This window comes from Sus scrofa, chromosome 3 (assembly GCF_000003025.6).
Source record: "Sus scrofa isolate TJ Tabasco breed Duroc chromosome 3, Sscrofa11.1, whole genome shotgun sequence".
Lineage (NCBI taxonomy): Eukaryota > Metazoa > Chordata > Mammalia > Artiodactyla > Suidae > Sus > Sus scrofa.
In genome coordinates, this window is record NC_010445.4 from 40,498,689 (window position 1) to 40,510,737 (window position 12,049).

General features: G+C 61.5%; 1 protein-coding gene across 19 annotated transcripts in view; it reads left to right on the forward strand.

The window, feature by feature from the left end:
• Window positions 1–12,049, forward strand: part of UNKL (unkempt family like zinc finger) — a 68,054-nt gene that overhangs the window by 53,692 nt on the left and 2,313 nt on the right. For 16 of the 19 annotated variants that reach the window (XM_013987783.2, XM_013987785.2, XM_013987787.2 and 13 more), the window contains 5 exons: window positions 3,257–3,434; window positions 9,328–9,420; window positions 9,916–10,143; window positions 11,154–11,356; window positions 11,432–11,689. In XM_013987783.2, the coding sequence (XP_013843237.1) occupies window positions 3,257–3,434; window positions 9,328–9,420; window positions 9,916–10,143; window positions 11,154–11,356; window positions 11,432–11,689 (960 nt within the window). Of the gene's footprint in view, window positions 1–3,256; window positions 3,435–4,814; window positions 5,012–5,038; window positions 5,409–9,327; window positions 9,421–9,915; window positions 10,144–11,153; window positions 11,357–11,431; window positions 11,690–12,049 lie in introns of those variants that run through there. The other 3 variants (XM_013987795.2, XM_013987797.2, XM_021086861.1) reach the window with 3 other exon arrangements.

Here is a 12,049-nt window from a genome sequence, read left to right on the forward strand (position 1 = left end):
ACGCCCACGAGGGACCGGCCACCGTGAAAAAACAAAGCACAGAAGAGCAGGTGCTGGCAAGGATGTGGAGAAATTGAAACGGAAGCTCTTGTGCACAGCGGGGAGGAGTGTAAGATGGGGCAGTGTGGTGGTTCCTTGAAAAATTAAAAATAGAACGAATCCGACTAGGATCCATGCGTTTGTGGGTTCAATCCCTGGCCTCGCTCCGTGGTTAAGGATTCGGCATTGCCGTGAGCTATGGTATGGGTCACAGATGCAGCTCGGATCCACAGTGGCTGTGGTGTAGGGCACCAGCTTTAGCTCCAATTGGACCCCTAGCCTGGAAACCTCGATTTGCCGCGGGTACAGCCCTGAAAAAGCAAAAAGATATATATATATATATATATATATATATATATATGTATATATATATATATATACACACATACATACATACACACACACACACACACACACACACACACAGCTGTTGATCTAGCAATCCCATTTCTGGAGCAATGCCTTGAAGGGGTATTTGCACATCTCCAATCACAGCGGCCTTGTTCACAAAGCTGAAGGGTGGGAGCAGTTCGCGTGCCTGTTGGTGGATGAGTGGATAAGCACGATGGGGTCCGTCCATACAATGGAATACGATCCAGCCTTAAAAAGGAAGGAATTCTGGAGTTCCCGTTGTGGCGCAGTGGTTAACGAATCCAACTAGGAACCATGAGGTTGTGGGTTCGATCCCTGGCCTTGCTCTGTGAGTTAAGGATCCGGCATTGCCGTGAGCTGTGGTGTAGGTTGCAGACGTGGCTTGGATCCCGCATTGCTGTGGCTCTGGCCTGGGGCAGCGGCTACAGCTCCGATTCAACCCCTAGCCTGGGAACCTCCATATGCTGCGGGAACGGCCCAAGAAATGGCAAAAAGCCAAAAAAAAAAAAAAAAAAAAAGGAATTCTGTCACATGCTACAACACGGGTCAACCCTGAAGACTGTATTAGCTCAGGCTGCCACAACAAAATACTAGACCGGCTGGGCTGAAATACCGCAAATCTGTTCTCTCACAATTTTGGAAGCTGGAAGTCTCACATCGAGGTGTGGGCAGGTGCAGTCTCCCCTGGCTTGCAGGTGGCCAAGTCCCGCCATGTGCCCGAGTGTCCTCTTTGTTCCTTGGGCACCCAGAGTCTCTTCCTCTTCTCAGGAGGACAGCCGACCTATCAGGTCAGGACCCCCTCCTGTGACCTTGTTTAAGCTCAGCCGCCTTGAAGGCTCGCTCTCCAGATGCAGGCACCCAGGAGGTTAGGGCTTGAACATGTGGATTTGGGCAGAGGAGAGCTTCAGTCCGCGGCAGGGACCTCATGCTCCGTGAGCCAGACCCAAAGGACACGTCCTGTGTGACCCTGTTTGCACGAGGTCCCTGCAGCTGTCCGATTGTCACAGAGACAGAAAAGAGAAGGGGGGAGTCCCGGGGCTGAGGGGAGTGGGGAGTCAGCGTTTAACAGGACAGAGTTTTGGTCTGGGAGGATGAGAAAGAGGATGGCGGTGAGGGCTGCACAGCCCCGTGAACGTGCTTAACGCCGCTGGACTGTACGTGTAACAGCGCTTAAGGCGAGGCGTGCTATGTTACAGCACTTTGTCACCGTGAAAAAAAGGAAGCCAGGCGGACAAAGCTGGCATGGGCGGGGGCATGGCCCCCACCTCGCAATGTTGGGTCTGGCTCCCCTGGTGATGGAGGACCCCATGCTCGACCTATCCTGGCATGTCTGTGCCCACCGTGACCGCAGGAAAAGGGCCAGCTAAGAAGCTGCCATCAATCTTCAGGGGAAAGTGTCATTTGGTATCTTCAGGGGGCACATGCTCCTGCAGGGTGACTTTTTCTTTTCGGGGCTCTGCCCTCAGCACATGGAGGTTCCCACACTAGGGGTCGAATCAGAGCTGCCTCTGTGACCTACAGCACAGCCACAGCAACACCGGCTTCTTAACCCACTGAGCGAGACCAGGGATTGAACGCACGTCCTCATGGATACTAGTCGGGTTCGTTACTGCTGAGCCGCGACAGGAACTCCTGCAGTGTGACTTTGTCGGGATAGAGTCACAGTGGACACTGGCCAGGCTCTGAGCGTGGAGTTTGTCATGAGGGGGTGGTTCCTGTGGGTCCGCCTCGCCTGGGGATGGCGTGCAGGCTACAGACGGAGGGACGGGGAAGGCCTGTGGCCACAGTCTGTGGGGGAGCAGCTGGGCCACCTCTGAGCCCGAGCCAGGGCGAGCTGGGGGACAGTCTCCCCAGACTTGTGTTGGCTGCATTGCTGTTTGTACGTTTTGGCCTCAGATGTGCAGGGGCAGTCAGTTCCGGGGTCTCTGCGCCCTCGGGGCGCAGGGGGCCGTCCCGGGGGCTCTCTTGACCGAGCCTCTGTTAACCCGGCAGAGACTGTGAGCGCCGAGGTCTCGGGGCCGGGGATGCTGCCCTAGAGGAGCCAGCCTGTGCCAGCCTGCTCTCTTACAAACTGTCCAGTGCCATCCCCCTTCGGGGGTTTCACTCGGAGCCCCTCCTCCTGCACTGGGTCTTGTAGCTGCTCCCCCCCGCCCCATTAACCTTTTGAGGCAAAACCCAGAGGACATTGCACTTTGCTTGAGGATACCTTGTGCCTCCTGATTTCCTAGGGACCCGGCGAGTGCATTTCAGACACGGCTGTGCCTGGTGTGGGCAGCCCTGTGGTCTGACTTTGTAGCTCTGCCTGCTTCGTTTTTATCGCATCCTTTTCTGTGCACAGCGCCCGCCACACGACTGCCTGCTTATCCGAGGCTGTGCCAGTTGGTTTCCTCTTGAATAGAGGTAGTGTCAGCTGCCCTGGTCTCTTTCTTCCGTTGAGTAGCGAGGTCAGAGGAGTCTCTCATCAGTGTTTTCGGAAGCAGCGCCAGCTCTCTGCTCGCGCTGTGGTGGGTTGTTTCTCCATGGCCATGTGTGCTTCTGAATGGCGTTTTCTGCGGGGCAGTTCATTAGATGGGAACTCCCTGGATGCATTCGTCCCCGTCCCTTGGTGATTGACAGCTCGTGACTCTGCTCCCCTGGTCATTGCAATGAACCAGACGTTTGAAGCCCCCCTAGAATATCGGGAAAGGTAGTCGACTTCCTTTGTTTTGTTCTGGAGAGAGAAGGTGGCAAGCCTATCTGTCTTGATTCTGGAGTTTTTGTTCCCCCGTGTGTCCTCTGTCACTGTGCTGCTGTCATGTTGCTGTCCCCGCAGCAGGACACCGGCTCATCTTGTGTCTCTGCACAGAGCCACCTGGCGGTACTGGCTGTGGTTCACCCACTCGCTCCCAGCGTGAGTTCCAGTGTGGCGTCCAGCCTGGCGTCCAGCACGGGCTCAGGCGGCTCCTCGCCCACCGCTCTGCCTGCCCTCTCGGCCCGTGCGCACCCGCTTGACCCCACCGGCAGTGCCGTCGAGGCAGTTCCAGGTAAGTCCAGCCTGTGGTCCTGTCCCCCTGAGCCTCCTTGCCCTTCCCTTGCCGCCCCGGGCCTTCTCGGTCACCTGCCACTTCGGCTGCATGGCTCGTGGTCCAGGAGATGCCTGCCAGGCTGGGAGCCTGCGGTTGCAGAGGGGCGAGGAGCTCTCCGCAGGGCAGCTGTATGGGCCCCAGGCAAGGCAGCATAGGCAGTGCCAGCCAGCCCAGAGACCATCTATCAGGAACAGGAGGCTTCAGAGAAATGATATGGAGGGGGGGGGCAGCAGGGGCACCTGAAGGAGGGGACAGTGGTGAGGGTGGGGAGTTAGGGATGAGGTCACAAGGCAGTGGGCACGCTGCCAGCTGCAGAGGGGTCCTTGGCCCTTGGGGGACCTGTCTGGTGGCTGGATGGGGGCTCAGAGCCGAGGTTGGGGCTCTTATGAAAGTGCAGGGAGGAGTGGAGCTGGTGGTGAGATGGCCGGGCCATCCTGGTCCCTGGGCCCCCTTAGGCCTCATCTGAGTGGCAGGCACCTGGCTACCCCAGTAATACCAGCCTCAGTTACAGGAAGTAACAGGAGCCTCAGAACTGCCTGTCCTCTGGCCCCAGGAGGGGGACCCTAGCTGGCCTTTCTCTCTTAGGAACCCGGAGTGCACACTCCACCCACTTTGGGCTAACAGGTGTAGACAGGATTGTTTTTCCCTGTAGTTTCTTTCTGGTTGTATCCTTACTGAGTAGAAGGGCTGAACTCTGAGATGAGCACCTGCTGCTCCCAGACTTTCGCTTTAAAAAGGAAAACTCAGATGGCCGTGGACTCAGCAGCCACGGGCAGATTTCCAACCCCGGAGGGAGGGCAGCGAGACTAGATAAACGGCGGGGAGATGGAAGGACCTGAGGGCTGTGGGCACCCGACTCTAAGGGACCGCTGAGGGCAGAGGTCATGGCCTGTTGATGCTGACCCTCACGGCATCGGACTGGGCGTGTTTCACCGGAGCGGGCGCAGCCTGAGCCTCTGCCGCCGCCGGGCAGCGTAGGAGCTGCCGGCCAGCAGCAGGGCTGGGGACTTGCCCCAGAGACCGGTCGCCCCTTTCTTTTTACCTGAGCAAAGGAGCCCTGCCCCGCGAGCGTTTGCACACGACCTGAGCCCGGTGTCACTGCCCGCGGCCTCGCTGCGCCGAGGAAGTGACAAGCCCTGCGGGGGGGCTCGTACGCGCGCGCGCAGCCTCGGGAACGGGGGCCGCCGCGGACCCCGCGCGAGCAGCAGCCGCCAGGTGCGAGGGGCGGAGCCAGGGCGGGGCAGCATGCGGTTGGCGTCTGTCTCGGGGCGGGTGGGGTGGGGCTTTGGGGCTTGCGTCACGGGGCGGGGCATGGAAGGGGCGGGGCGATGTCGGATGTGTGTCATGGGAGGCGGGCTCAGCGCGGGCTGCGTTTGAATTGGCGGTGGTGGCGGCGGCCACAGCGGCGCGGGGCGGCGGACGGTGAGTCAGCATCGTCAGTCCCGCGCCGTCGGGGTGCGGGTTTTCGCTTCCCGGAGCTGCAGATCGGGTCGCGCACCTTCTCCCCACCCCAGGTGCGCCCTCCCCTCACCCAGGTGCGCCTTCCCCTCCACCAGGCGGGCCATCCCCTCCCTGCAGGCGGGCCATCCCCTCCCTGCAGGCGGGCCATCTCCTAACCCCAGGCGGGCCATCCCCTTCCGCAGGTGGGCCAACTTCTCTCCCAGATGAGGTGCGTCTCCCCGTCTTCTCTCTCGCGCTCCACCCCGCACCGATCCCCCACCCACCCCCGCGCCCCGTCCTCCCTGAGCTCTACTGACCAGTCCCAGGGCGCAGGCCAGGTGACAGCCAGGGATCACTACCAAGATTTTAGGGGTTGTGGAATGAGCTGCATGAAACATTCTCTCTTCAGGAGTCTGCGCTGCAGAGGTGCTGCTGGTTCCCTGCGGGGGCGCCAGCTGGGCTTCTCCAGGGAAGCCTGCCTCAGTAACCGAGGTGGGTCTCTCGCTCCCTGCGGAGGATGGGGTTTGTGCCTTGTCTTGCTGCACATCGCTGCCCGCACAGTGGAGACTCAGAACTGCCTTGAGTGCTATGCCAGATGCTTTTCCAGCCTCTAGTCCGGGGAGGAGCAGCCCACCAGGGGGCATCCTGGCCCCCCCCCCGGGGGGGGGTGCAGGGGTGCACCTCCACGTCAGGGCTTCCCCATTCTGGCCTCTTAACTCTGCTTACTGTTTGCATTATCTTTGTGTGTCTCCTGGCCCTGGCGATCTGGCCACCTTGAAAGTGCTGTGTCATGTCAGGAACTGAGCTCTGCCAGGACTATTACTCAGCAGCTTTCAGCTAATTTCTCATGAACACCTGGGTAGTTCTTGGCATTTTGGTGAGGAGGGCTCTGGGTCAGATGGCACAGTGTACAGAACTTGGATCACGGAGATCTTGAATGTTAAAAGTCCAATGTTGCTTTGTGAGAACATCTTGGAAGACCTGGGTCTGACCTCAGGCAACAGCGAGGTGTGTAGTAGGACAAAAGAAATAGTGCCGGCAAAAAAGTGGGCCATGATGCCTCCGGGGAGCCCCTGCAACCACCCTGTAGCCTAGATAGTCTGTGGTTTGTCAGAGGGCTGGGCCTTGAACTGTGTGCCCTCTGCACCTGAGGGGGACAGGGCAGCAGGTGCCCCTTTATGCTGAGTCATGGGCTGGGGGTGGGGCGTGGGATGAGGTGCCTCCCTTTGGGGTGAGAGAGGGCCCCCCCATTTTCTGGCCGTCCCTTTGCTGATCCTGCTTCATGTGCTTTGTTATTCACAAAATGTTCCTCGGGAGTTCTCCTGGCCCAGCGGAATAAGAACCCAATTAGTATCCAGGAGGATGTGGGTTCTGTCCCTGGGCTTGGTCACTGGGTTAAGGATCCAGCTTTGCTGTGGCTGTGGTGTAGGCTGGCGTCTATGGCTCCAATTCGACCCCTAGTCTGGGAACCTCTATATGCTGTGGGTGCAGCCCTTAAAAAAAAACTCTGCCAGCTTTGAAGCTAACCACCTCTGCCCTGATTCCACCACTCCTGGTGTGAAGGGCTATGTCCCCAACAGCAATTGGAGACCTCAAGCAGAGCAGATGTGGGGCCACAGAGGGAGGCAGAGAGGCAGCGGCAGGGCAGGTGTGCAGGAGGGGGGTTAGGGTGCCTGCCCTCAGCGGGTGAGCCCGCACGTCTGGCAGCAGCACAGTCTGGGCTGAACCTGCACAGTCTGGACGACATGCAGGAATGGAGCAGGTGGGTGCTGTAGAGAAGGGTTTTGGAGGCTGAGCAGGCATTTTCTCAGGACTAGTGGGGCTAACAGGAGCTGTGCCAGGCTGCAGCCCACAGCAGTATTGTGGCTTTGACACAGGAGGAGCCATTGCTGGGTGGGAAGGCTGCTTGGGCAGGTTGCAGGGGCAGCAGGGGTCCTGCTGGAAAGTGTCCACCAGCCTGCCATGTTTCTGGGAGGCAGGACTGGTGCCGTGAAGGGGTTGGCATCACAGAAAAGTCACTCCTGGGACACAGCAGATTTGGGGCGGCACAGCCTGCAGAGATGGCTGGAGCTCGGGGCCCTCCCGGGTGTGTGTGGAGGGAGCTGGGGAACTTTTGCACAGCACCTGTGTGCAGAGTTCCCTAAGTGGCCATGCTGGGGGAGGGACCCTGCAGCTTCGCACTGCAGGAGCCCCATGTGTTCAGGAGGGGGGCGGGCCCAGAGGAGGGAAGAGACACAGAGGGACACCGGAGGCCAGGGCTGCCTGTGACCAGATGGGTTTAGGGCTTGAGGACCAGGCCGGGGCAGTTTGGAGAGTGAGATGGAAACTGGGGAAGAAGAAGGGGGTCGGTGGCCCGGGGTGGATTTGCGTGAGGAGCTGTGGGGCGCTCGGGTCCTGTGGTCACATACTTGGGAGGAAGTGGGAGCCGCAGGCTGTACCCGCTGTGCAGGGCTCACAGCGACAGGAGGCAGGTGGGTCCGCGGAGGGCCCTGCGCGGTCTGGGCCCCCAGGTCTATGGGAGGTGCCCACTCAAGTGCCAGAGCCCAGCCCAGAGAGCATGGCTGGGTAGGGTGTCTCCAGGTGGTCTCCATTGTCAGTTAAATTATGCCCCTTGCTCAGATGTGATCAGCCCCAACCCTGTACCTAGGAACGGGACCTTATTTGGAAAGGAGCCTTTGCAGGTGTGACTGAGGTGAAGTGAGGTCGCTGGGAGGGGCCCCGATTGGCTGACTGGTGTGTCAGAAGGAGGCAGTTGGGACACAGACCCGCGGAGGGAGGGCCACGTGCGGAAAGAGGCAGCTGGGGTGATGCTTCCCCAAGCCGAGGATGCTCTCCCCGCCACCACCGTGAGAAGCAGAAGAGGCAGGACAAAGGGTCCCTGGAGCCTTGGAGGGAGCCCAGCTCTCTGCACCTTGACCTCCACCTCGGGGCCCAGGCTGCGAGGGGGTGGCCACCTGTTGCGAGGTGCTTGGTGCTAGTGGCCCTGGGGTGGTTCCTCCTGCGGGGTGGGCAGCAGTGGGGGAGGCCCCCCCGGCCAGCGTTGCCCAGGCTCCTCCGTGCTCCTGGCCGTCGTGGGCAGCGGGGCCAGGACCTGGTCGGGTCCACAGGCAGTGCCGGAGACAAAACAGGGAGGGAGACAGGCTCAGGGTCCGGAGCAGCATCCGGTGGGATCCCTCCCAGGGTGCCCTCCCAGGGATGGGCCTTTGGTCTGGGTGGGGAAGGGCCGGGGCCACCCTCTGGGCTGGACCCCAAGTTTGCCCCACTTGCATGCGGCTCCAGACCCCTCAGAATCTCCTGTCTCCCGCCCAGTTTTGCCAAGTGCAGTAAGCATGTCTCTCGGCTTGGAGGCAGCAGCCTCCCCCGGCCGTGGTCTGTCTCAGAGTCACAGTCTTGTCGCCTTGCCCTGTCCACACTCGGGTTCGAATGCAGCCGTTTGGAGCCACCCCAGCCTCCCACGGCTCTGCTCCTGGGGGTCTGGCTCAGCCCAGGGCGGGATGCGGTCGGAACCCAGCATCCTCCCCTCCTGGCGGGGCTGGCGCCCTGCTGCTCGCCTGACACTGTCCGGGGACCCTGCCTCCTGGCACCAGGCAGCTGGGGGCAGGGCAGGGGCGGAAGGCTGACCTGGAGCAGGCAGGTCTGACGAGGGTCGTGTGGCACCCCTAGGCTGGGGGATGGAGGGGCCCTCCTGTCTCTGGGAGGGTGCTTTGGGAGAGCGGACCCCAGGGGTGGGGTGGGGGTGCGACCACCGTCTCCTGTGGACCTGGCTGTGCCTCCGTGCTGGGCAGGTGGCTCTGGTCCCCATGTCCCAGGAACTCCTGCAGCCCTTCCCTGGCCCTCGGGCCCTGGGCCACACCTTCCCTGAGTCAACCCCGTGGGGCGGTGGGAACTTTGAAGCCTGGCAGGCTTGACCTCAGCCACCCCAGGATGGCTTCCTACTCAGTGCCAGGTCCCCAGGGCGCAGGGCTCCAGGACCGAGTGTCAGATGGGGACAGTGGGAGGACGGACGCCACCGGCAGAAAAGGGTTTCTTGGCAGGTGGTGGGGGACAGTGATGAGGGGCCGTGTTCCATGTCCCATTTCTTGGACAGTCAGGTCTGGGGGGCACTGGCTGCCAGCAGAACGTGCCTGTGGGCGGGCCCGGCTCGGTGCCCCTGTGGTGACCTGGCTGAGGAGGTGAGTGCAGGTGCCACCTGTGGTGTCTTGTGAGCCACTTTCCCGCGGATGTCACCCTCCTGGCATTGTTTTTCCTAGTCAGGCTCTTTCTGTTTCCTCGGTCAGACTCCGTTAAGTTGAGTCCGATGAGGCCTGTGTTGCTGAGGCTCCAGGATAGGTCCCCGCCACCCACAGAGCCTGGCTTCTCCCTGAGCCGCCGCCCTCCTGGCCCCTGAGGTGACGCAGGCTCTGTCCCACAGGATCTGCATTAGACCTTCACCTTGGTGACATCAGCCTCGCCGCCCAGGATAAGGAGCTGGAGGAGCACGACGGCCGTGACCTGGGACCCGCGGGTGAGCGCCTGCCGCTTTTCCAGGCTGGCCCTTGGAGCGTCCTTAGTGGTTCTGGGGTGGCGGGGTCCCGTCTCCTTGCCTGCGGCCTCTGCAGAGGTGCGGGGTCGGGCCTTCCCAGCCTTTCTCAGACGTTTGCCCGTTGCACTGGCAGGAAGACCACGATGGTAGCATCATAAGTGCAGTCATTTCTCACTTTCTTCTGATACTAAGAGGGATCATCTCCGGGGACCTGAAAGTCCTGGGACCACCGTGCCCACGGATAGGCCGCCCGGGCAGGGCCTAGCGGGTGTGTCTGGCCTCTGCCAGCACCCCCGCTGAGCCCCGCACCCTGTCTGAGCTGTGAGCGTTGTGGTCACACCTCACCTGGGTGCCCACCCCACCACCGTGCACCTGCTCCCCCAGCTCAGGCAGTGCTGGGTGATTCCCGGATGGAGGGACCGGCTCCGTGTCTGGCCCAGGTGACCTCTGGCTAACCTGGCCCCTCTACTCCTGCAGGTCAGAGGTCGCTGGGGGGCTCGGCACCTGTGGCCATCCCAGGCTGCTTGCCCCGCTCCCCGTCCCTGCACTCGTCGTCGTCCCTGTCTGCCTCCCCACTCAGCTCCCTCTCCCAGTCCCTGTCAGGGCCACTCGTCTCCTCGGCCATGACGCCCCCCCAGCAGCCGCCACCCCTCAAGTCAGAGCCCAGAGCACTGGGCCCCTCGGCCCCGTCCTACAGCTCCTTCGGTGAGTGGGCTTGGCGGGGGGGAGGGGGGCAGCCACGGCGCATCGGACCCTCTGTCTCTGCTGCTCAGGAGAAGGTGCCCCGGGGGACCTGGGGTTTGCATGGGGACCTCTGTGGGGCCTCAGTGTGCCCGGGACACACAAACCTGCCTCACTCACTCGCACGTGGCATCCTGAGGCTGCCATGTGTGTGATGTCACCAGGGACTGGACGCTCAAGCAGACGGATTTGCAAAAACAGGACACTTGTTTTGTTGAAAAACATCACCTACCTTATGCGATCTGTTTTGTTTTAAAAGAATTGATAGGAGTTTCTGCCGTTGCTCAGCAGGTTAAGGATCCGGTGTTGTCTCTGCAGTGTCCCAGGTCACTGCTGCAGCTCAGATTTGAACACTGGCCCAGGAACTTCTATATGCTGCAGGCAGCCCCCCCCCCCCCCAAAAAAAATAGAATCGCTTTTTTTTTTAAAAAACTTACTTTTTTAGGGCTGCACCCATGGCATGTGGAGATTCTCAGGCTAGGGGTCTAATTGCAGCTACAGCTGCCAGCCTACACCACAGCCACAGTAACGCCAGATCCGAGCTGTGTCTGTTACCTACACCACAGCTATGGCAACGCTGGATCCTTAACCCACTGAGCAAGGCCAGGGATTGAACCTGCAACCTCATGGATGCTAGTCAGGCTCTTAACCTCCTGAGCCACAATGGGAACTCCACATTGCTATTTATCTTGAAGTATGTTTTAATTTCTCATGCCACGCATATGTCAAGGGATGTCACCCATGGAAACAAAAACTCCGCGGGGTCCTCCAGATTCTAAGTATGTAAAGGGTTCCGGTACCAGACTCCCCACACTGAGGCCCCCAGGCGCAGCCACAGGAGCCTTGCAGCCGTTTCCTTTCCAGGAGGGGCGCGGGCGTAGTCAGCCGTGGCGCCCGGGGGCCCAGTGCCTATGTGCCAGGTGCTTGGGGGGTTCCAGCGCAACTGAGCTGACACCTGCCGCTTCCACACCCAGGTTTGAATGGTGTCCCCGGCAGCATCTGGGACTTTGTTTCGGGCAGCTTCTCTCCCAGCCCGTCCCCAATCCTGAATTCCGGCCCTGCAGCCTCTTCGGGGGCGAGTGCTAACAGTGCCGAGCTGGCCCGCGTCCGTCGGCAGCTGGACGAGGCCAAGAGGAAGATCAGGCAGTGGGAGGAGTCCTGGCAGCAGGTGAAGCAGGTGAGCCTGGGGAGGGCCTGCGGGGCAGGCGGGCGGGGTGCGGCCGGCCCCGCCACTGCAGCTCCTGGGTTTCAGGCCTGTGACGCCTGGCAGCGGGAGGCCAAGGAGGCCAAGGAGCGGGCGCTCGCGGCCGACAGCGCGCGGCAGGTGGCGCTGCAGAAGAAGGAGGAGGTGGAGGCCCAGTTCCGGAGGCTGCAGGAGGAGCTGGAGGGCCAGGGCCTGTGCTCGGCGCTCCCCGGGCTGCGCGGCTGCGGCGACATCGGTGCCATCCCGCTGCCCAAGCTGCACTCGCTGCAGAGTCAGCTGCGTCTGGACCTGGAAGCCCTTGACGGGGTGAGTCCCGCGACACTTTTCATGAGGCCGAGGGCTGGGCACGGAGGGGGGGCCCGGCCCAGCGCAGCTCCCCTCACCCCCGCCTCCCTCCCTGGAGCCCGGGCGTGCCCTGGGGCGCCTCCCTGGGTCACTCTCTAGGGTCCCGTCGTCCCCCCCCCCCCCCCCCCCCGTCTTCTCATTCGTCCTCGTTCCTGGTGTTGCATGAAACCTCGGGCCTCGGCACATCCTGGGGCCTCCCAAGGGCTCCAGGCACTGCCTCCCGCCCGGTCCCCCGCCCCCTCCACAGCCCTTCTGGTGGCCGCCAGCCCGGCTACCCGCGCCGCCCACCGGCGGCTCCGGCTCTGGAGCTGCGCCCCCCCG